This window comes from Hyperolius riggenbachi, chromosome 2 (genome assembly GCF_040937935.1).
Source record: "Hyperolius riggenbachi isolate aHypRig1 chromosome 2, aHypRig1.pri, whole genome shotgun sequence".
Lineage (NCBI taxonomy): Eukaryota > Metazoa > Chordata > Amphibia > Anura > Hyperoliidae > Hyperolius > Hyperolius riggenbachi.
The window spans coordinates 180,343,313-180,369,187 of record NC_090647.1 but is presented as its reverse complement, the minus strand read 5'-3'; the positions used below and the strand labels follow the sequence as shown (position 1 = coordinate 180,369,187).

The following is a 25,875-nucleotide window of genomic DNA, read 5'->3' as shown; positions in this document are numbered from 1 at the left end:
GTGTGGATAAACAAATGGATGGGGTGCGACAATTTTTTATGCACCGCTACTTCCTTAGTTCCTACCGGCGGAGAAACTCAGGTAGTTTTTCCAGTAGTATCCCTGGGTACACCTGTTTCCTCAACACATGTCTTACACCACGACCTGAGAGGTCAACGGTTTTTGGTGCTAGACAGGGAGGTGAAACAAGTAGATTTGTCATCATGCTGGCAATTCTCAGAGAGGTACCTGTGTTTGCCGGGGCAAGTCCGATTTAGTGAGGACGCCTGCTGGCTCAATAACACAGAGTGCGCAGCTGCCATCCAAAAGATCCCTCCTAATGCCAAACCAATATCTCCGGTGGCTGAAGGAAAAGTGTGTTTTTTAAACATGAGGTCTAATGACACATTCATTGTACATTTTCATAATTGTTCCGATAGGGTTGGTCTTTTAAGGGGAACATATTGTGTGAGCGGAGATCCCATACGGATCAAGTCATCCAGGTTTGACTACGTGATCCCTCAAATTGTGAGGAGAACTCTAAAGTTCAAAGCTCCACAGGAGGTGCCCATCCTGAGGGATAACACGCCATGGGACAAATGGGTACAGGTTTTGACACAAGATCACACTTTGTTAAAACGGTTAAACAAACAGAACACTAAATTAGAGGTGATATTTCGTCATGATCAAGGCGATCTTAAAGAGGTTGAACACAAATATAATCAGGTGAGTTCCAGTCTGACCTGGAGGAAACTGTTTCTGGCAATATTCCAGGGACATTCGGACTGGGCCTCTGCAATTCAGAATTTCTTCCTACATCCACTGGTCATAGTGATGGGGGTGGCAATCTTGGGAATCATTATACAGGTGAGTTTGTGTGTAAAATTACGCAAACAAATTAACACGGTCCAGAGATTGGTGCCTCATAAACAATCTCATGAACCGATATTTTCAAATTAAGGGATATACAGGGTTACGGGTATAGGTTTAGTAGTATCGGTGATGGAGTTGATTGTATAAAGGCGCTCTTTTAGAAGGCACCGGCACTGCTCCATTGAGTAACAAACAAATGAGTTTCACTTTTCTGTGGTCATGCAAGTTTGTGAGTGATACGTAAGTGACGCAAATGCTGAGCATGTGGTATAGAGGGATTTAGAAGTAGGGCCTCCCCAGAGAGCCTGGTTACAGGAAGACCAAGAGGTCTTGCTCTCTCTTTTCCAGGGGTAACCGCCTAGAGCAGAGAAGTTGTGTGAGCACGAACATCGAAAAGTGAAACATAAAGGAAAGAAACCAGGTACGGTTAGGTTCAGAAGTGGGGATCTGCGGATCAAGCCTTTTTAGGGGGGATTGTTATAATTTAAGTAGGCCTCAGTTATTTGGACTGAGTTAGTCAAAAAGGCTTGGAGTGCAGATTGGCCCTTTAAGGGGATTTTCTCTGAGAGAGAAAATCTGCAGTTCTGTCAGCAGAACTAGAACATACCAAGAAGCTGTTCTAGTACAAGGCCGCAGGTCTCCCTGACCTGGGCATGTACCGCCACTAGAACAATAAACATAAGCCATGTTATGTAAATATCCACATTCCTGCATATAGGTCAGGAGCCTCTTTGATTATTAATCAAGTAGGTGTGTATGATGACACCACGAGTGGGTCCACCAATAGTCTGATCTAGGGGGTGGCGAAGATGATGTCATATTTAACTCTTTCCTAGTCAGTATTAAAGGCGGAGGGAGCTATGGGAGTTCATTCTGCTCTTTACTTTCGCAATAGCTCGCAAGGCTGACTGGGACCTCTAAGTATGTGCTTCCTTTCTGTAATCTGATATAATGTATGCTGTACATAGGTAGTCTAGATGTAACATAGAGTAGATACAAGAAGACCTGGGTACTTTCAGCAGGAAGGTACTCACGCAGCTGTAACGCAACATGGAAGTCTGCTTTGCCAGGAGATGATAAACTGTATCTATCTGTATTTCTGTTACTTGAATAAATAACGTAAACATTGAAGAAGCCTGAGAAAGTCTATCTCCTGCTTGCTGTGTGGAGAGTCAAGTGATCTCCCAGTCTGTGAGACGTAACTGTAAGAAGTTACTGGTGTCGAAGCAAAGTGATATAAGAACAGTTTATAACAGACGCCATCTCTAATTGCAATGTATGCGCATCGTGAAGACAGTGCACCAGGGGCTGCTAAGAGACTTATGTTAGGTACACACCATACAATTTTGTATTAGATAGATGGTTCAATGGAGAATTTCCGACATGTCCGATCTTATTTTTTATTGATTTCTCATAGAAGTGAATGGAAATAGATAAGAAAAGATAACGGAATCGAATCGGATATTGATCCGAAAATTGAATCAGAAATTGATCTAACGGAAAATGGACCAAATAAACGCATCGTGTGTACCCAGAATAAGATGCTAACCACCACTTGGTTAACAGTAGTTGGATAGGAGGGGCTAAAGAAGGGACTAGGATTAAGTAACCCTGCTCTAAACCAGAGCCTTCTCCCCGCTACAGAGCGTATCAATCCTCGAAGCATATGTTGCCTAAAATAAGTTTGGACCTCAACCTGTATTTGTGCGCGGTAATCCTTTGACGAGATGTTGGTTACGCAAGTTCTGTGGCAAATGAATACAGCTTTGTGAGATTCCTGTGCCCAGGTGCTGTACCTACTATATTTGCATTCTAATGGAAAGCTGCTGCCACTAGTTTTGTACTGACCGATGCAGTACAAGTTATGGGTACAGTGATTCCTGTCACCGCCCCCCAGTGCACTCACACAGCTTTTTGAAAAAAGAATGATGAATAATCCCTTGATCCATAAATCACATATTGATTGGAGGTTCTGTAGATTTTAATCAGTTTAAGTTAGAATCAAAGTTTTTATCTGATCTAATGTTCGATCTATTAAAAATAGAATAGTGTATGACAACTTTATGTTTAGAATGTGACACAGAAAATAGTGGATCTGTGTTCATGAAATAACAGCTAACTAAGGTTTCCTTGAATGGTCCAAGAAGATGATAATAATAACCCGTTCTTCTGACAATTGGAGGCAATATTTTGGGCCAACCAACAGCAGATATTGGTTTATTGGGTTAATATTTTTTTTTATAAGTGCAGTGTCAGCATGAGTCTCCAGCCTGAGCCAGCTCTACAGCCTGAGCAGTAGGGATGATAATGAGATGCAAATATTTCTGAGTTCATGTGGGATTATGTAAATGTGTATGCACATTTTTTTCCCCGAAAATAGACCAATCAAGTCCCACCCAGGTTTAAATTGATTGGTCCATTTTCAAGCTGCATAATTGTGCATACACATGTACATAATCCTGAATGAACTTGTGAATATTTGCCTCTCATTGATCATCCCTAGCAAACAGGCTCTCTAGCGTTAAAGGAGCTAGCAGCAAAATGGGCACATAATTGCAAAAATGAAATGGTCTGTGTTTTAGGACATTGCATGACTTACCATAATAAATAAAAGTGCCTTATGCTTGGTAACATTTACTGTAACTTGCACCAAATTTTCCATAGTAGTTTTGCCTTTCATGTTATTCACTACACATTTTTAACATAGACAATAGAACAAATACATATTGTTAAAGTAAAACACTAGAAAACTGGTTCATGCTACTGTGTTACCTAAATAGTTACTTCTGGATAGAATAAATGTGTGTTCGACAGAAAAATCCACAATACACCTAATCCGACATTTCAAAACAAACAACATAGAATTAGTTACTTTATTTTCTTAGGTGAAGGATTCGGATTCAAGGGAATGGGACCCATCTGATAAAGGAATATATAATCCTCACTATCTCACCTGAGGATCGGCTCACATACTTTTCTTGGCAGCAACAAGCTATATGTTTTTTGAAATGCAATGAGCTCTTATTTTCAACACTTTAATTAGATACACTTTTGATATCCCCTTGTTAAAACAACAACAAAAATAAGTTGCTTTACTGTAACTAGGCACAAAATGTCCAATCATTTGTTTGCGCCCTCAAAGTGAATAAAAACCCCAAAACCGTGTGTCTGGATACAGATATCACGCTAATCCTGTCTAGTGCCCTCCCATTTACATCCAGCTGGCAACTTTACAAAACCATGGAATTTCCGGCCTATCCAATGGGCTAATAGGGCTTTAGGTGGCTTGGATGGTGCATCTTCTGATCAGGGTGGGACTGCTCAAGCTACAGCCAAAGAGTGACACAACCTTGACCTCCGCACGTGGTTTACCTCTTAGCCTCCTTGCATACACAGGAGATATTATAATTGCCAGCATGGAGTGGGTTGTACCAGGCCACAGCGGCCAGATACTAACATGCATACATACTAGGCAGGAGGCTGACGTTAGTATTTTGAAGCACTTTGGGGACCAACAGACACGTACTTTCACGTGTTAATACAGGGATCGTTTGCATTACAACTGTATTGTAGCAGGAGACCATACTGTGCATTACTACACTAGAACACAGGGCTGTCTTACTGCAACCAATCCACATGAAACAACAGGACCTGTACATGTCACACTACTAAGTTGAAAACAGCAGCCATATTTGATTGATTCAAACTTTGATGCTACTAGTGAGGTAATGTTTGGGTTAATACAGAAAAAAAAACACAATCACCAGATATAGGTCTTCGAAGTGTACTTCTATAGAGAATTTCTGTTAGTTAACAATAGACACAAAACCTTAAAATACAGATAATGTGAATGGCTGCAGAATACAGTATGCCCTGGTTGCAACTGTTGGCACTCATGAGTAAAATCTTCTTGTTAACTATTCATACGCATTGCTAATTAGTATTGTTTGTGCTTGGCTGCGCCTCCCAAAGCCAGGACATTGATGCTTTGCCTCCTCCAACTAAAAAAAATCCGGTGCTAGACACACACTCTGACCATGAAGTTGGACAGCACTGATCTAGAGGGTAGTGCATTGGAGACATTAGGGAAGAAGGCACAGTGGTTAGCAGATGAGACAGTGAGCCTCCACCATTACTATCTATAGCTATGGCTAATCAAAAGAATCGAGTAAGCATTACTGGCTTGTGACTCTTCCCTTTAAACTTTCTGAAGATTTATAGACTTTTCCTCCACCTACATATCTCTTCTGTATTGAGACTTTATGACAGGCTGCATATGTATACGAATCTCAGAAATAACTAGTTTCATACCTATTAGTGAACCCTAAACAGCAGTACTTGGTGACAACTGCTGCTGTTTTTTTAAACGCTCAGAAAATGTAAAGACAACCATACTAAAAACAAGTCATCACTTGAAGTGAGAAGTGACATGGCAATAACTGCAAAAAAATAAAAAAAAATGGTGGCACCAATTACATACCAACAAACCTTCATTACTCTGCATGACTGAAGTGATTTGATATTTACTTCTTAATATTTTAAACATAGAATGTTATTAGTCACATAGCATTTGGTTTATCTGGGAGTGCGGCCTGCTTTTAAAGTAGCATTAACTACACAAGGAAGTATTTCTTTCTTATTGTTGGCAACTCATTTATTTCCCAAATATTTTCTCAACCAAAGCATTCCCTGTGGTAAGATACTGACTATGTCCTAGAATCACATAATATGGCTTCCAAATAACAGCAGAGGGGGCACGGATTATAGACAGTATTCATAAATAGACTGCTTTGTTATAACATATGGCTAAGGCTAGGTATTAGTGTATTGTGATGAAAAGATTAAACTGTAAGTCTACTGCAATGCTGCACACAAACCTGTCACAAGCCTTTCACAGTCTGGGGCTCCAGTGAACCCTAGCAGGTACCTGACAATCATAAGGACCTACCGTCTTCACCATACAGAGGCACCTACATCCCAAAAACGGCACCAGGAAATTAGAGCACACGGTGAAGCCGAAAAAGTCTCACCCTGCTCCTGCAACGCCTGGCGGCGTTAATTACTATTCTCCCTCCAGGCCACCATAGACTCAAGGGAAAGATGCAATTGCAATGTTTTTCTCGTAATTTGGGCCCCATGTTTTTCTGCCGCCCAAATTACTCTACGAGCGCTTATACATGGCATTTCACTTCCGGTTCTTTTTTTGTGCAGAATGAGGTAAATGATGGCTCACCCTGCTGCAGCACAAATTTCGGGCGACGTTGATTACTATTCCCCCTCCGAGTCGTAACAACTCGGAGGGAGGAGTAATTCAGGGTTTGGCCTGATCCCCGAATTACCCTTGCGCAGCCATAGACATAACATTAGGTATATGGTGGTCCCCAGGTCAGGCACAGCGCGGGCAGTGCATGTGCCAAAATAACGCTTCGCTATGAGCACCGCTATAGCCATAATTCATATTACAGCCAATAGCGGCGCAAAAATGTCTGGTGCCCTTTTTGCCTGCCTATACAGAGGCTGATAAATGACATGAGCAAGGGATGTGCCTGGATTTATACACTTTGGGAAGCTGCCAGGGCTCACAAAAGTCCCCTATTCAGAAAGAAAGTTGTAGGTTTTGTGGAAGGATGCAAGCCACACAATTGTACATTTTGCTTACATTTTTAACTGCATTTCATAGGGATTTTCAATACCATCTACAAAATAGAACTGTATTATTGGTATAGAGTAAACAACATTTCAGAAATATGAGACCTGACAGAAAATAAATGGAACCGTCCCCGTTTCCCTTTCAGCGTGGGAATGCTAGGCTGGCATTTAAGAATGGCATAAAACAACATATAAAAACCTGCAGATGGATCTTCATAATCTGCTAAGTTCTGTCACAGCGAGTGGAAGCACTTCATATCAGTAGTCATGGCATATGCAAGAACACTGTTCCAAATGTGTTTAAGGACTGCCTCCTCCAGCACTCTTCAGGCCAGAAGCTTGCCTGTATTTTTCAACTTTTGCTCCCCAAAGCTTAACAAAACCTTCAATCACACACCTCTGCCGTGCTCTGACAGTAATGGCTGCCATGACGACATACTGCATGAGGTGCTTTCATTTCCTGTGGCAGAACACTGAAGAATTGGGCGGTCCATCTGCAGATTCAGACATGGCGATATATGCTGTCAAACACCAACACAGTATTCCCATGTCTATCTCTCTGAAAGAGAAACAGGGGCATTTTGGAATGAAATTAGTGTTTATAGCTCTCCTGAGAGACTCAAAGCCCTTTAGAGCTGCAGCCACTAGGAAGCCCTCAGTAGGCAATCCTGGAGAGTCAGAGACTAGTGCCAAAGGCCAGGTACTGGCTTCAGCCAGGTTTGGGGCCCTGGTCTCCAACGGTGGTGTCTTAAACCAGTACACTGTCTAGAAACCCTGTCAGGAATATCAGCCCAAGTAAATTAAGCTTGTGTAGGTGGAGACGATGACCAATAATGCAAAAGACTAATGGGCATGGCATTACATTAAGTCTGCATACTGTACATTCCAGCCCCAGCCCCTAACACTAATGTTATACAGTAACCAAAAATGTGAAACTCCATGAAAATATGAAAGCTGCAACATCGTTAGATCTCACATTTGTGGCTCCTATTAAAAAGTACTCACCTCCTGGGCCAAATCATGTTTCTCTTTTGACTGGGATTTATGTGACGCCTCCAACAGCTCATAGTTTCTCCTGAGTTCTAACAGTTCGCGTTCCAGACCATCTCTCTCGCTTTTATAAAAATAAATAAAAATACAGAAAATCAATCATACATTATATCTCACTCACTGTATAACTTACATTTTAATAAAAATTTAAATGCATAATAACCTATCATGTATATGTATATTTTTTAAAGACCACTAACAAGAGAATACTGTTGATTTTCATCAACTGTAGCTACGCAGAAACGCGGAATGACGCAATTGACATGCTAAACAACCGGTCATCCTACTTCCAGCGGACAGTCCTGTTTAACATCTGAAAGTACACTGCAGGCCACAGTGGAGTGAAGGGGAAACTGGATAAAAAGACTCAAGGGAGACGGAATTCTGCACATTGATGTGCAATATGGTGGATTTTTTGCAACTTTCTTGTAAGTGCAATTTTAATTTCTATTACTGAACAAAAAGTTGAATCTTTTGGGGGCCGTGTGTAGTAAAATCCTATGCCACACTTGTGGCTACCTAAGCCTGATGTGGTGTAGGATTTACGCCACCTGCCATTTGCGCTCCCCACGCAATCGTGCGCACCCCAGAGGGGGGATTAAGCTGTCATATCACAGCTGACACCTCCCCCCAGTGATTGCCGGCGGATCGTAGTGATTACTATTGGCAGCGACGGCCTGAGGGGAAAAAGAGGACGGGGACTCACCTTCCTGACGTTCCCCTAGCGATCACCAAACTGCGACCCGGAACTTAACGGCAGTGCGAGCGAGGATGCTGGCCAGAGCGGAGGGGGCTAGAGCTGCTCATCGCTGGAGCCTGAAAGGTGAGTAAAGGCTGCTGGTAAAATGGGGGACACATGGCTACACTGGGGACACCATGCCTAGCTAGCCATACAGAGGATCCGGCTGCATGACCCCCCAAATGCCCCCCCCCCGCATGTAAAATGGCCTGGTCCTTAAGGGGGGGCGGGGGGGGGGGTTAGGCAGCCGGTCCCCAAAGGGTTAATGCACTGTATAGAGCTCCATTTCCACAATTTTTCCCAGACACCTTTGCCAAACCATCCCAGAAGGCACACAATATTGTGTAGACTTAAAGGGCACCCACCCTTGGAAGTTCTCATTGACTGAGCGCAGCTATCTTTTCACATTTTGTTTTAGCCTTATTCTATACCCCATTTAACCTTAGGTGGAAAGCCAGCCAAAGAATCTTGACAATCAGAAGCAACAGAGCCATCTTATTCCACTGGATAACCTACATTTGCATCATCCATGCGATCCAGTCTCGCATTACTAGTGAATAAGCACAGTCTATCTACATTCTGCATATCATCAATACTACATACAGCTGTGCTTGAACTGGTAGCTTTGAAAAGCAATGAGCTCTATAAAGAATCATGCTAATGCATTCAATTACAGAATGTTCTAGAATGTAAGCTATATACAGGGTGGGCCATTTATATGGATACACCTTAATACAATGGGAATGGTTGGTGATATTAACTTCTTGTTTGTGGCACTTTAGTATATGTGAGGGGGGAAACGTTTCAAGATGGGTGGTGACCACGGCGGCCATTTTGAAGTCGGCCATTTTAAATCCAACTTTTGTTTTTACAATAGGAAGAGGGTCATGTGACACATCAAACCTATTGGGAATTTCACAAGAAAAACAATGGTGTGCTTTCTTTTAATGTAACTTTATTCTTTTATGAGTTATTTACAAGTTTCTCTTTGTATACAGCCATTGACATGTCAGCGAGATTAACAAGTGAGGAGCGGATAGAAATTGTGTTGATGTCTGGTGAACGCAGTAACCGGGTCATTGCAGCAGATTTCAATGCAAGACACCCTAAGAGACCACCCATCTCCAATGCTATAGTTAGCAAACTGCTTGCTAAGTTTCGAGAAACTGGTTCAGTGTTGGATAATGAAGAAACATCAGTAGCTGTCCTAGCTTCATTCAGCAAGAGCCCACAGCGTAGCACTCGCCATATGTCACTGGAGAGTGGCATTAGTCGAACATCCCTTCAGCGGATATTAGTTACTCACAAATGACACCCTTACAAACTCCAGCTACTGCAGAATCTCAACGAGGATGACCCAGATCAGCGCACTGAATTTGCAGAATGGGCAAAACAAAAAGTGGAACAGGACCCTCAGTTTACAAAGATTTTGTTCAGTGATGAGGCAAACTTTTATGACAATGGTGAAGTTAACAAACAAAACCACCGCTATTAGTCTGACATCAACCCACATTGGATAGATCCCTCCAAGACTGTTGGAACAAAAACATTGATGGTATGGTGTGGTATATGGGGTACAAAGATAGTGGGGCCATTCTTCATCAATGGAAACCTCAAGGCCACTGGATATGCAAAATTGCTACATGATGATGTGTTTCCCTCTTTAGGCACTGAAGCTGTCACGTTCCCTGAGTTTTTCCAGCAAGATGGTGAACCACCACATTATGGGTGTCAGGTCCGAGCATTCCTAGATGAACAGTTTCCTGTAAAGTGGATTGGTCATCATGGGCCAGTTGAATGGCCCCCAAGGTCTTCCGATCTGACCCCCATAGACTTTTATCTTTGGGGTCATCTGAAGGCAAATGTCTATGCTGTGAAGATATGAGATGTGCGGCACCTGAAACTACGAATACTGAAAGCCTGTGCTAGCATTTCTCCTGCGGTGTTGCTATCAGTGTGTGAAGTGGGAGAAGAGGGTTGCATTGACAATCCAACACAATGGGCAGCACATTGAACGCATTTTATAAGTGGTCTGATACTTGTAAATAACTCATAAAAGAATAAAGTTACGTTAAAACCAAGCACACCATTGTTTTTCTTGTGAAATTCCCAATAAGTTTGATGTGTCACATGACCCTCTTCCTATTGAAAAAGCAAAAGTTGGATTCAAAATGGCGGACTTCAAAATGGCCACCATGGTCACCACCCATCTTGAAAAGTTTCCCCCCCTCACATATACTAATGTGCCACAAACAGGAAGTTAATATCACCAACCATTCCCATTGTATCAAGGTGTATCCATATAAATGGCCCACCCTGTATAGTCTAGTTTTAATTAGACTGTGGATTTGCCAGTTGTTACTTAGACCATGGTTTATATTTATAAACTGCAACACCATGTCCCTGTTACCTATGAGAGCAGCAGCACCATGTCCCTGTTACCTATGAGAGCAGCAGCACCACCATGTCCCTGTTACCTATGAGAGTAGCAGCACCATGTCCCTGTTACCTATGAGAGCAGCAGCACCATGTCCCTGTTACCTATGAGAGCAGCAGCACCACAATGTCCCTGTTACCTATGAGAGCAGCAGCACCACCACCATGTCCCTGTTACCTATGAGAGCAGCAGCACCACCATGTCCCTGTTACCTATGAGAGCAGCAGCACCACCATGTCCCTGTTACATATGAGAGCAGCAGCACCATGTCCCTGTTACCTATGAGAGCAGCAGCACCATGTCCCTGTTACCTATGAGAGCAGCAGCACCATGTCCCTATTACTTATGAAAGCCTGCTACGCATAGGCAATATCTATTACTGTGTCATTTCTTAAGGCTTCCACTATCGATACAATCTTGATTGCACAATCTTACCAAATCTATGTAGTAGAAAGGTAGATAGAGCGAATAAACTTTGCATGGATAGTTTAGATAGTCCATCATACCACACTAAAGTGGTAAGGATTTTACAATCAAGATCCTATCAAATATAACCAATTGCTTAGCAGCACTATGTCCCTGTTGTCTCTGTATTGCATAGCTAAGTCAGAGTGCTTTAATTTTGTCCAGCTTACAATACTTTGGAATATTGAAGGACAACCGACATAAGAGGAGTATTGAGGCTGCCATATGTAATTATTCATTATTCTTGGTGTCACAATTGTGGTGAAGCCAACAACAGGTGTCCAATACCCATAAGATTTATTTAAAGGATGTCCTAATTAATGGTGGCTATGGGAATGAGTGGGCAGGAGTCCTCCTGCACCTTGTAACGTTTGCGGGTTTCTATCTCCGTGGTCAGCGCACAAGATGCGCGCTGACACAGCGGAAATCCTCCACAAGCGTGTAATTAGATAGTACCCAGGTTAGGTGCAGTGCACCAGTAGAGGGCAATTCCCACCAGCAGATGGAGCTGTGGAGTACAGACGAGCACAGCCTCTGCACGGCCACAGATGCCAGGTGGGAAATGTACGGATAATGCAAAGTAGGGCACGATAGCCCTCTAAGAGAGAGAGCACAGAGACAGACTAAATGTGTGTTCCCCAATCTAGTCGCCACCCAGCGACGGTGAACACATTCGCAGAAACAAAGCGGGAACGCAATCGCAAGAGAGAGCCAATTGCCAGAAGTGACACAAGGCTGATCAGAACAGAACACGAGAGTAGCAAAGGCACAGCAAACAACAATCAGAAGGTAAGGAAAATAAACGCTAGCTAAACGCGAACACCGCACTCATTCGCAACAGCGAACGCGTTACTACACGATCACCGCACGTTAGGAGCCCAGTGATAAGCGTGCCACCCTAACTAACCAACGACAGACAGACACGAAATAGAGAACGCGAACGCTTGCTAAACGGTTACCTCACCGAGCCCACAGCAAGCGTTCGTATCAGACAAGACAGACCGACAGACAGGTGGGGCTGCCAGTAGCAACCGCTGCTCTGGCTAGCACCCCTAAAGCAGAGATACAGAAAGAGGCACTGCCACTACCACTAGGGCATGTGCAATCCAGACAGATAAACAGAAGGGGCTACCAGTAGCAACCGCTGCTCTGGTTAACACCTCAAAGGCAGAGATACAAAAGGAGGCACTGCCACTACCACTAGGGCAAGTGCGATCCAGACAGATAAACAGAAGGGGCTACCAGTAGCAACCGCTGCTCTGGTTAGCACCCCCAGACCGACAGAACGATTCCCTGTCGACCGCCGCTGGCGACAAGGCAATCGAGACACAAAGACTGTACAGGCAAAACAGATAATACGATCCAACAGCACTAGAGGGAATGCCTAGTACAGTCACAAGAATTACTCTAAGATAATCTTTAACAAACAGGCAAGGCTGACACTCTAGGAGTGTTTAGCAGTAACAAACCATTAAGATGACCAGCAAAGGATTCTGGGAGAACATGGTATTTATACTGCCAGCCTTCAAAGGAGGCAGGTAGGCAATCTGCATAACAAATATATGCAAATTCCTCAGCAGCAGAGCAGGTCTGAAACTTGCAAAGCAAAGACAGGTCTCTTTTCCAGAGACCTGCAGCCCTCAGACTTAAGGAATGGTTAAACAGCTCTCTGTCTGTGCAGACAGCTGAGCGGATCATTACACACCTCCTGTTCCTTGCCATCCCTCTCCATTTGTCTGTAAAAGGCCCCATTAGTGTGCGCGATTTGCCCAAATTGTGCACTACCGTGCATTCTCCGACCCCAGCAGTGCGTCTCTTTGACAGTGCTCCTGCGGCTAGGAGTGCTCTGCGCATGCGCGCTATGTAAGTCTTGTAGCCACATATGCACAGCATGCTCCCGGCCATGAAAGTACGGTTAAGAAGGCACACCGCTGGGCCTATGCACAGTAAATAAAAATAAAAAATATATATATTTATTTCACCCTTTGTTGAAGGCACAACAGGCCTCTTTATCATTGATTATTTCATATATCATATCGTTATCTGGCACTTCCATTCCAACATTTTAGACTAACTTTTTTTTTCAATTTAGATATGTCCCAGAATAAATATGTGTATGTATTTTTTAAGATTTATGATTAGTCCCCATATGGGTGTCTGTTTTTGAGTTCTACCAGTACCAGTACTAGCTCTGCTGTCTGGTTCTGCATTTTGCTTCAGATACCATTTAAAACTCAACTTGAATGTACATAAACACAGAGGTACGCTAATGCTTAAAGGGAATCTGAAGTAAAAATAAACTTATGATATGATATAATGATTTCTATGTAGTACAGCTAAAAAAAATAAACATTAGCAGCAGAGATAAGAGTCTAATATTGGTTCCAGTACAGGAAGAGTTAAGAAACTCCAGTTATCTATGCAAAAGAGCCACTGAGCTCCACTACTTTCAAAGTCGCAGAGAGCTCTGTCTTCTGAAGCTTATTATCTCAACTGTCTGTCTCTGTATTTTGTTTTTTCTGCAGAGGACAGTTCAAAAAGTTCACTGGCCTGCTCTGTGAAATCATTTAGAATGCCGAGTGTAATGTGTAAACTGCAAATATTAGAGAATGATGCAATGTTACCTCAAAAACAAAACTATATACCGTAACTGAAAATAAAAATATGACACTATTTTCTTTGTCACTAATGTTCTAGTATTTATCCATACTATACAACCAATACATCATATTTTTTTTTCACTTCAGTGTCACTTTAAGTTATAATGCACTACTAGCGTGTCATCCGTTGTTAGCCGAGTTTTGGCATGTAGTTCCGCCCCCTTGAAGAAAAAGGCCTTCTCTATATCTGATATAGAAAAGGCAGAGGACATTTTCAGCAAGGGGACGGAGCTACATCATGCTGGAACTTGACTAATAACAGAAGACATGCTAGGGCATTATCTTTTTTTTTTTTTATACTGTATATCAGTAGGAAAAATTGGGGGAGCAGGTATGCATGGGAAGCTGTCCTCATGCCCACCGCTCCGTGCACCCCCTCCTTTTGCTACCTAAATGCCCCCGGCAGCCTCTTCCGGGTCGGGCATTCGTGGGCAGGCGCTGGCCCGCTGTCATGCATGCTCCCTGAGCTCAGTAGGAAGACAGTCAGGATGCACAGGTGCAGCTTTACTTTCAGAGCAGAGTTATTATTATTTATTGTATTTATAAAGCGCCAACATATTACGCAGTGCTGGACAATAAATATATGCAATGATACAAGAATGACAGACGTAACGTAAGAAGGTTATACAGATAACGTGATCATGATCATGCGATAAGATACATGATCATGTGATTATGGGCTGGTTAGGTAGGCCCAGTAATACAAGTACAGACTGTTATTAAGCACAACTGCATCAGGAGGTTTACATGTGGAAAACACATTTTTTTTCACAAAAAAGGTCATCCTGAAACTCTGCATCATGAAAGTAAATTTATTAGTAATAAAGTTCACCTAGCTTTTACCTCCGGCTATCCATCAGAACAATACATACTGGCATTAGCAACTCAAAACTGCTGACTCAGGTAGTCACAGCTTACGTATACGTTTATGCAAGCAACATGTCAGGGAAAGAAAATTCTGTCTAGATTACCAATGAGTAACAGTCATCAGGAATATTAGAGCACATTCACACACTATCAAAACTTGTAGAGATGGTCAATGAGATGTAAAGAACTCTTGAATGCAGATTTAAAGAGTACCTGAAGTGACAAGTTGCATGAGGAGATAGATATGCATCCATACAGCAGAACTTGCCTATATAGGTACCTTTTCTTTACTGTAAGGATCAACAAGCCAGTGCGCAACAGCAGCTCTCCTGAGGTCTGTATGTGGCTGTGCAACGTCCTGATAGCAGGACAACTTTGGACTTCGTTTTTTAACACTTACAATTAGCAGAAGAATCAGGGAGTCCAGGAAATTTGAATTTAAGATCTATACATAACGGTTTATCTGTTACATTTATTTTCTCTTCATATTTGCTATAAAGCAACATTCCAGAACTGCACTTTCAGTTAATTTTGATTGGCCCAATTTGAAGTTGTATATAAATTTGCATTCAATTTGCACGCAAGCCATAATTATTAGCGGGGATGGTCAATGAAATGCAGAAAATTCTGAGTTGATGCAGGATTATGTAAATTCTGTATGCAAATGTATGCAGCTTGACAAAGGAACAAATAAATTGTTTGAATTCAAGTGGTCCATTTTCAAGCAGCATACATCTGCATTATCCTGCATCAATTCAGAATTATTGGAATCTCATTGACCATCCCTACTTATCAGAAATGTGATTGACCATCTCTAATGAACAGTATAAAATGTAGCTTGTACAGAGACATACATCACAAGTCATGGCTGGAAAATCCCCTGAAGCATGTCCATAGGTCATTATTTGAGGACCACTGCTCAGCCACTTAAAGAGGAGCTGTCAGCCATACTATCTCAGAAAAAAACAAAAACACAGATATAAGAGGGTAAATACTTGCTCTATTTACATAACATATGTATTGCACTGTCCACATTTTGATTTTAGTGATTTTTCTGCAGTAAAAGAGAAAATCCTTCTTAGCATTTCCCATTTTAAGTGTGGCTATTTTGAAGCCAATTTCGAATTGTCATTTCCTCCCTTGCTCTCCTCTGCCTGATTGTGTATGCATAGCCCGCTCTCCACTATAGAAATTGCACAGTCTCAGCATGAGAAATACTGGCCAATCAGAGAGGAACAGAGGTGTGGGAGGGGAAATGGGAGGGAAAGAGGCTTCAGCCAATCAGGCTGCATTAGTTAAGTCTGAGGGGGAAGTAGAGAAACAAAAAAAGGACAACCCAGCATGCCCGGCAACTTCCTTTTTGCATACCAAATTTTGTGTGTACCTAATAAGAATCAGGTAAACTGGGGAATGATCATTTATCAACAAGTAAAATAATAGTGTTTTTAAATTTTGGATAGCCTGGTTAGCATCCTTATTACTTGTTTACCAGATGAAAATAAAGAATTGATTTTTTGATTTTATGCTGAACAATTACACTTTAAAGAGGAACTCCAATGAAAATAATGTAATAAAAAAGTGCTTCATTTTTACAGCCATTATGTATAAATGATTTAGTCTGTGTTTGCCCACTATAAAATCTTTCCTCTCCCAAAATAGCCTACTTAAGTATATTGACTATTGGGCCTCAGAAATGAAAACAAATCTCAACATGGAAGAATGACAAAAAGCCACATACCACATATCCAAATTTTCTAAGTGCACCTCCCACTGGGAAATTCTCCAAATGATATTTCTATAATGGTACTACACGCCCACAAAACTCTCCAAATTCCACAAGGGTGATTTAGACCAGTGCTGGGATGGTGTAATGGTTAAGGGCTCTGTCTCTGACGCAGGAGACCAGGGTTCGAATCTCGGCTCTGCCTGTTCAGTAAGCCAGCACCTATTCAGTAGGAGACCTTAGGCAAGTCTCCCTAACACTGCTACTGCCTATAGAGCGCGCCCTAGTGGCTGCAGCTCTGGCGCTTTGAGTCCGCCAGGAGAAAAGCGCAATATAAATGTTATTTGTCTTGTCTTGTCGAAACTGTGGTGAAACAGGCTCTTTATATCATATCCTATGGCAATGCCCTAAAATAGCCCCAATATGGACTCACATATTCACAGATATTTCCAATCATGTAGGATGGACAATATGCCCATCCCCACAATTAGCACTATAACACATTGACCTACAAGATATCCCTCCCAATTTAAGACTAACAACCACCCATCTTCTATGTGCAACTAGGCAAGCCATAATCCGCAATTAGAAAGACCCATCACCACCTCTAATAGAAGACATCAAAGGATAAGCATCCCTAAATATGGATATGGAACACAGACTAGGCTTAGGGCTCTTTCACATCAGAGCTTGCGTTGGAGAACGCTCAAAGCATGCGTTTTGTTGTATGCCTTTTAATGCGTTTTGATATGCGTTGCACTGCAGTGAGTGTGCGTTTTTAATCCGTTTTCAATCCGTTACAGCACATAGAAAAACGCAGGTAATTTTTTTTTCTTTTAGTTTTCAACTTTCTACATTGTTCCTCTGTTGCATTCTGGGACTGATTGCCTGCGTTAACGGATTGAAAACGCGCATAGTGTGCGTTTTACATTGACTAACATTGTAACGCATAAAGCTAGCGTTGGCTGAAAAACTGCGCCTGGGTGCAGTGTAACGCAACGCACAAAAAGGCTGCGTTATATGTGAAAGCTAAAATGAAAGTCTATGGACTTTCATTTCACCTTGGGTAACGCAAACTTTACCCTTTGCGTTGAAACGCAGAAAATCTGCCCTAATGTGAAAGAGCCCTAAGCATTTAACTAGAAGGGGAAAACTTATAACCAATATCCCAAAGATTGAAACTAAAACGTCTTAAGACACATAAATAATCAGACGCATACTAGCAAAGAGTACTAATCTAAGATGTTGTGCTGTTAACATTTTCCTCAGATTATGATATGGTTTGATGAGCCTGTTAAGTTATTTAGATGATATGTTTCTTTTATTATACTTAGTATTTCTAACGTTAAGCTTTTCCTTGTTGTCCAACTTGTTCAGAATATCTCTATTTGCCGGATTAGTAATAACTTTGATCCAACATACTGAGTGCATGTTACACCAGCTCAATATACAAAGGTTTGTAACTTTTTTTTCTTGAAATGCTCAATAAAATCTTGAAGTTTAAAAAAAAATAAAAAAAAAATAAAAAAAAAATATATATCTTTCCTCTCCCTGATTTAGATTCTGACATTTATCACATGGTGACATTTTTACTGCTGACAGGATATGTCAGTGGAAGGAGATGCTGCTTGCTTTTTGGCAGTTGTACCCAGCTGTTATTTCCCACAATGCAACAAGGCTCCCACAGTGTGACGTCAGAACCATGTTCCAGACATCACACTGTGGGAGGAGTTTCATCACAATATCAGTCATACAGAGCCCCCTGATGATCCGTTTATGAAAAGGAATAGATTTATCATGGGAAAGGGGGTATCAGCTACTGATTGGGATGAAGTTCAATTCTTAGTTACGGTTTCTCTTTAAGTACCAGCAGTCTCTGGCTCCCTAAGAACCAGAGACTTTCTAGTACAAACACGGGGCTCACCGAAATCACGCCGCATGGACCTGTCACTCTCGCCGTTCGCGCCGCTCTCCCATCTATGAAGCCGACTCAACCAGATTTCATTGGCTCCTGACCCCTGTGGTCACTGTGAGCCATTGGCTCGGTAACTGTACTTCAGTCGCGCCACTCTGCACATAAAGTACTATCTGCGCAGGTGCAGAACACTCTCACCAATAGGGGCGCGATGAGGGCACGTGCGGCCAGGCCTGACTGAAACCTGATTACCAGGCAGGTTTACAGAACAATGGAGCCACCGGGAAGGCATCAGAGGTCATAGTGCTAGAGGAAGCCCCAGGTAAGTATCAATTCTTTTATTAATGCCATCTCAAGTACACTTTAAAGTATTAGAGGCAGAGTATCAGCACAGAAGTCAGGCAACTGGCATTGTTTATTGGAGAATGAAGAGGACATCCTCCGTATTACTCTCACTTCAGGTTCCCTTTAAAAAAAATACTGTAAATGATGCGAACAGACACTATTAGAATCAATGGATTTGCCTGTGCTGCAGTAAATAGGCCCAATTTTTACCTTTTCACTTTGTCATAATTTTCTATCCTGTAGTCCCCTTGATGGATCATCTGTTTGGTATCGGCAAGCTGCAATGTGAGACGCTGACATCTTGTATCCAGTTCTGAGCGACACCTCTTCTCCTCTTCATAGCTCTGTGAGCAGAGACAACATTGCTCAATTCCATAAAACTATGAAATTCACGGGACTTAAAAAATAAACTGTCAATTTAAAGAGGCACTGAAGTGACATACAGGCTTCAATTCACTAAGAAACATTCAGTAAAAATGTCTTGTTCGGTAATTTACCTCATGCAGTAAATTATACTTATTTTCCACTAAGATTTTAACACTTGCTGCAATAGTTTGGTAATTTACTGTAAAAACTGCATGACAATCCACTATGTTTTTTTTACCTCATGCGATATTTAATTTAGTAATTTGATGGATTATGGCCGTGCAGGGAGAATGGACGAAAAATGTGACACAGGTAGCGTTTTTTTTTTTTTTTTAATATTGACATGTAAAGTGCACATTGCATAAAATTAACATTACATTTGTATCAGCTCAAAACCATTACGTTTTAAATCAGGATGATACCATTTATTGGCTAACGAAAAAGAATAAGCAAGCTTTCGGTTTTGCAGCCTTTGTCGGGCTTAAATCCTGTTTGCTTGCAGGCTGATGGTACACACAGCTTTATACATGCAACATCAAAAAGGGGGATACACATATTTTTTTCAAGCATCCCCCTTTTTGATGTTGCATGATGTATCCCCTTTTTGATGTTGCATGTATAAAGCTGTCTGTACCATCAGCCTGCAAGTAAACAGGATATAAGCCCGACGAAGGCTGCAAAGCCGAAAGCTCGCTTATTCTTATTCTTTTTAGTTAGCCAATAAATGGTATCATCCTGATTTAAAACATCTTGCTTTTACTGATGGCTAACATGGTACAATACCCTACTGCTACTCAAAACCATTAGTATTTTATTAACTATTTGTAATTACTATCTAGTAATGTAAAATTAGGGACATATGTTTTTATTATTAACTTTCTTATTTTCCTGAATAGTTTAATTACTGGTAGTTTTCACCTTTTCTCTGCTCTGTTTCCTCCTTTCTATGGTTACCGACAGCTCCAGATTACAGATAAATACCGACCATCTCACTTGTTTTACAACATGCTCTAATCTTTGTGAGTTAGTAAAGTAGTGATGTCTGGCTGCACTCCCCTAGTTGTATGTAAGGTGCAACGATCCAGCCACCAGAGCACCAGGTGGCAATCGACAATTTGTATAGAAAAAGGATCAGCACACTCCGTAGTAGATTGCAAAACTTCAAGTTTAAAAAAGTTTCCATAAATACACTTTGTGCTCAACAAGGACCAGCAACTTGCAGTAGATAGGCGCCAAAGACACCCAAAGTCCATCAAATGCCTGCTGGTCAACTTATATAAAATGTCCGTGAGGGAATAGAGTCCAAGATCCACACTTCCCAGGAAAAATGTGTCTCAAAACATGGCGACAGACACCGGCCTAATGCTGTTGAAGACGGGCTGCTGCCCACAAGTTGATAAATGTGCACTCATGCACATTTATCGGCACACGAGTGCACATTTATCAGCTTGAAGACGGGCTGCTGCCCAAAACAGCATTAGGCCAGTGTCTGTCGCCATGTTTTGAGACACATTTTCCTGGGAAGTGTGGATCTTGGACTCTATTCCCCCATGGACTTTTTATACAAGTTGGCCAGCAGGCATTTGATGGACTTTGGGTGTCTTTGGCGCCTATCTACTGCAAGTTGCTGGTACTTGTTGAACACAAAGTGTATTTATGGAGACTTTTTTGTATTAAAAGAATTTGAAATGTTGCAATATACTACTGAGTGTGCTGATCCTTTTGCTATACAAACTAATCTTTGCAATATACTACTGAGTGTGCTGATCCTTTTGCTATACAACTAATCTTTGTGATTTGACACACCTTTATTTAGGTATTTACCTCAGAAGTAGGAAGTTTACCTCACTAGTAGGTCATTTCAGTATTCCATGCGGTAACAGCCTTAATGAATTGAGATTTGATTGACACATAAGGCAATATACAGCAGGTGTTTGAATCTGCAGTCATCACCATCATATTCTTCTGTGTTTGGTCACAGCCAACTGCACACTTACACTAGCATAGCTGAGGTGCACTATGACACAGGGACTAGTAGATAAAAGTCCTTTGCAAATTTCCTTCCCTTTATTTGGCCATTCAAAAAACCAATGTGAAAAAAAAAATCTGTTTGACTTATTGCTCTGCTGATGTCACAGCTTTCTCACACACTCTTTGCTGCAATTAAAATGTAAACAATACAAAAGTAGAAGAACCACAAAGTCGGCACCAAATGCACTGTAGGACCTTGATGTCACGACTGACAACTCCTGTGGTGTGCACTCGTAAATCAAATAGTCCAATGCAGCAGCACGAGAGGCAGATGAGGCACCATCCACAATGCTCAGGAGTATTTATTATTCAGCCATCACCAGCACACAAGTTACAAGCAGCACACAACTCACGGCCTAACAGCCGTTTCGCGGCACTTCCGCTTCCTCAGAGACCAAAAGTCACGTGTCGTTGTGACTATTGGTCTCTGAGGAAGGGGAAGTGCAGCGAAACGGTTGTTATGTTGTCACTTATGTGCTGCTTGTAACTTTTGTGCTAGTGATGGTTGAATAATAAATACTTCTGAGCATTGTGGATGGTGCCTCGTCTGCCTCTCATTCTGCTACATTAAAATGTAAACAAGTAAGGGTGCTTACATTCAGCAATAACCTGGGATCTTTCTTTCTTTATGCACAGAAGCACTGATTATGCTCTTTACACATATAAACTAACCTATTTGCAGTATGTTGTGACATCCATTTATACAGGTCTCTGCTAGGAACACTTTGGAATTGCTATTTATAGAACAATGTATTTTTAAATGAGCTGAAATCAAAGTTGCCAATAACCCTGCAATGCTAATAGCTAAACGAATGTGGCATTTTCCTTTAATAGTAATACTAAGACTTTCTTTCAATGAAGGACAAAAAAAAACACCTTGCACATATTTACCATTAGCACTGCTTACTAAACTTGCCTACACCCTAAATGCCTGTTCCTTGAGACCTTATAAATACAAAAGCTAAATATATTAACTAATAACAAAAGACACCCACATACTGCAAAACATCTGTAAGAGTTGAAAAAAATGCTCTGCTAGAGTTATCGTTTGCATGTTCATAAGGGAAATATTGACAGAGCCAAAGGTCAATATTACCCACCAAAAGAAATAAATCGGAACATTTACTAAAACAGAAGCAGACTAACAACACCTAGAGGAACTACTTAGCAATGCTAAAACACTACAAAGAAAGGCTCAAACAAAAAATCTGGTCACAAAAAGATCAAGATCAAAGTAACAAGAAAATATTTCATGTTTTACCCTGAACTGTTTGCCAATGTTTTAGTAATTTTACTAAACCTAGAAAGGTTTACAATATTTCCTTAAACCAGAACTGCAGCCATCAGTTATAAATAAACTTCCAAAGTGTCAACAGAATGAGCGCTCCTGTGGCCAGAGGCAAACACCCAAAATGAGACCAATAAAAAGTCTGCAAACATCTTATTAGTGTCAACCAAAGTACAAGGACATCTAAGGTAAATGCATCAAAGAGACGAACAAGTTCAAGGGATACAACGACAATCAGTAAGCCAAATGGTATAATTAATCCAGAATTGCATCACACTCATGCACAACCAGGTCCACTCAGATTATTAGTAACAGCGAAACAACAAAAACAAGACAAAAAATTGCAAAATAGCCATCTTTCATTACAGCAGAAACAACGGTTTTGTGATTGTTCATCCATGTAGATAGACATTCTCTCTGCACCTTACCTAGTGCACTTTGATACACTAGAAATGTTTGGTCTTTTGCTTTGTCTCTGGGCTTCTTTTTTGTTTATTTACCCATCCCTGCTCCTAGTACTTTATGCCACCTGTCAAATACCTGGAGGCTGATCATTGACCCACTTCCTCACAAATGCTTATCGTTTCCGACTTCAGAGCTATGAGTTCTGAGGAAACTCCCCACACCCCCTGTTGTGCTACCCTGTGATACCAATCTTCTCCATCTGTGGGATGAGGGGGAATTAGACAGGCTAAACTCTGTAATTAAATACATACAGGGTGCATTTCTCTACGTTTTCCTTCTGTCCTGTGCAAGAGTTCAGCTCCACTTTAAGGGAGGAAGAGAGCAGAATACTCATCTTATAGTGATATGATTAAATGTGATGCACAAGATTGTTTTGTCATTCATTTCACTTGCAGCTTTATTCTGCAGAACTGCTAACACACCTGCATCAAGCTCCTCAGCTGCTGTTTATAGCCAGTCAGCTCCTCAGATTGTTTTTCATTCCGTACTTGAAGGTCATTTACTTTGTTTTTCATTGGCTGAACCACTTCATAAAAGCGAATCTGTAAATAATAAATATAGTGTTAAACATAGTTCCATTGAAGGACACTATAAAAGATAATAAAACATTAACTATATTGCTACACGCAAATAAAAATGGAAATCTTATTAAACTGTTAAAACTGTGGAGCAAGAGGTGTGATAGGCAGTGACAGTGATGCACGTTTCGCTCTGTGGATCGGCACATATGTACGGTCCCAAACATGGGAGGGAGGAGTGAAGCAGAAGGCTTCCCGCAATGCATAGGCACAAATGCAACCTGTCTGGCTTTGTCACGTGTGTTCAGCTCCATGTCAACAATCAGATTTGTATGGAGTTTAAACTTTGGGACTACTGAACTATACTACTGTGGATTAGTTATCAGACAGCATTGACTAAGTATAATCAACGCTTGGTGAAACTTGCCTTCTTAAAACAGAAGGAAATGTATAATATTTCAGCTATAAGTGAACATTTGTGGTTACCCACAATGCACCATTACTGAATATGCAAATTATCCCTTTTCGTCCCTGTAAGCAAGGCAAGCATCCAGAACCGCTGGTGTATAGCAAGCCTATAGCTTTAAATATTACACAGCCACACCAACCCCACATGTACACAACCTGTTTCGGGCTCTTGGCCCTCATCAGCACATGGCATGGATTGATATGGCTGTATGGGATAGGGCTTGGAGCAGTACAGCAGAGTAACCAAGCAGCTCAGCTGCAATGTACTGATGAGGGCCAAAAGCCCGAAACAGGCTGTCTACATGTGGGGTTAGTGTGGCTGTGTTATATTTAAAGCTATAGGCTTGCTATACACCAGCGGTTCTGGATGCTTGCCTTGCTTACAGGGGCGAAAAGAGATAATTTGCATATTCAGTACTTGTGCATTGTGGATAACCACATTTGTTCACTTATAGCTGAATTATAGCAAGTTTCACCAAGCACTGCTTATTAGTAGGAGGGCTTTTTGGTCTCTTTTATCCCCCTATAAATTCCTAGTGGTTTGGGTCACCCTGAGCTGCTTGGTTACTTAAGTATAATCAGTGTCCTACATGGGTATGTGTGTATTTTAACTACTTTATTGCCACTACACACTCCCTCAAGTTTATATGAACCTCAGAAGCGAATCTGCCCAATACAGGAGCCAGCTCCACTGACAATTAAAGTAATACAATTAAACGATAGATGCCAATTATAATATTTAAGGGGAACCTAAAGTGAGAAGTGTATGGAGGCTGCCATATTTATTTCCTTTTAAACAATACCAGTTGCCTGGCAGCCCTGCTGATCCATTTGGCTGCAGTAGTGTCTGAATCACACCAGAAACAAGCATGCAGCTAAACTTGTCAGATTTGACAGAAAAGTCAGAAACACCTGATCTGCTGCCTGCTTGTTCACAGTCTATTGCTTAACATATATGAGGCAGATGATCTACAGGATAGCCAGGCATCTGGTATTGCTTAAAAGGAAATAAATAGGACAGCTTCCATAAACCTCTCACTTCAGGTTCCCTTTAAGAAGCCATTTAATTCTTTTTAAAGTGTTAGAAATATTATTATGGTACTTTAAACAGCTTTTGCTGTCTGGCTGGCTTCAAACCTTTCTAACCAGCACATTGTGTACGTGTTGCTTCAGACTGCTCTGGCTTGTGGCATTTCTCCCTGCAGCATTTTTACCAACAATAATAACTCACAATCTGACCGCGGCTGCATATGACTAAAGGGACTGCTTGGTTTTAGCTCATCTCTCCTGCTAACTACATAGCCACTATGTTACTGACTGGTTTCTACAAGAAACAAAAAATGCGCTCTTCATCACACATTTCCCTCACCATACCTTTATGTTTCCTACTAAATCACAGGTGGTGTTTAAAAAGTGTTTAGTAAAGCAATAATCACTACAGGTAAATAAGATTTTGTTTTTGATTACAAACAAATCTGTATTGATATTATCTTCAAAGTAGATCTAACAGTTCTTCTACAATTTACAGCACTTGTAGCTGGGATATAGCGTGAGATAATGTGTATTCATTTACAGGAAACACTTAAAGCAAACCTGAAGTGAAAAAAAAACAAAAAAAAAAAACATATGACATAAGGGGCCTGATTCACAAAGCGGTGCAAAGTGTTTGCACGCCTGTGAAAAGCCCTTTATCACGCCTAAACTCAGTTTAGGCAAGACAAAATGAAACTCGCGCAAAGTTTTGCGTGGCGCACGGTGCAGTGCGCGCGATGCGCCCATTAAACCCTATGGGCGCTGCGCGCGGAGTTGTGCGATTGCCCGCACAAAACTTTGCGCGCGGGACTTTGCGCGCAATAAAGAGCACAAAACGGTGCTAACTCAGCAGTGCAAAGGTTATCACGCCTAAAGTCTTTTAGGCGTGATAACTGAGTTATCACCGCTTTGTGAATCAGGCCCAATGAATTGTATGTGTATTACGAATACGAATTAGTAGCAAAGAAAAAAAAAGTCTCATTTTTATTTTTAGTTATATAGCTT

General features: G+C 41.4%; 1 protein-coding gene across 3 annotated transcripts in view; it reads right to left on the bottom strand.

Moving 5' to 3' along the window:
* Nucleotides 1-25,875, bottom strand: part of PIBF1 (progesterone immunomodulatory binding factor 1) — a 212,868-nt gene that overhangs the window by 160,706 nt on the left and 26,287 nt on the right. For all 3 annotated transcript variants that reach the window (XM_068267851.1, XM_068267849.1, XM_068267850.1), the window contains exons 5-7: nt 23,275-23,394; nt 18,913-19,046; nt 7,507-7,615 (exon numbers count right to left, since the gene is read on the bottom strand). In XM_068267851.1, the coding sequence (XP_068123952.1) occupies nt 7,507-7,615; nt 18,913-19,046; nt 23,275-23,394 (363 nt within the window). The remainder of the gene's footprint in view (nt 1-7,506; nt 7,616-18,912; nt 19,047-23,274; nt 23,395-25,875) is intronic.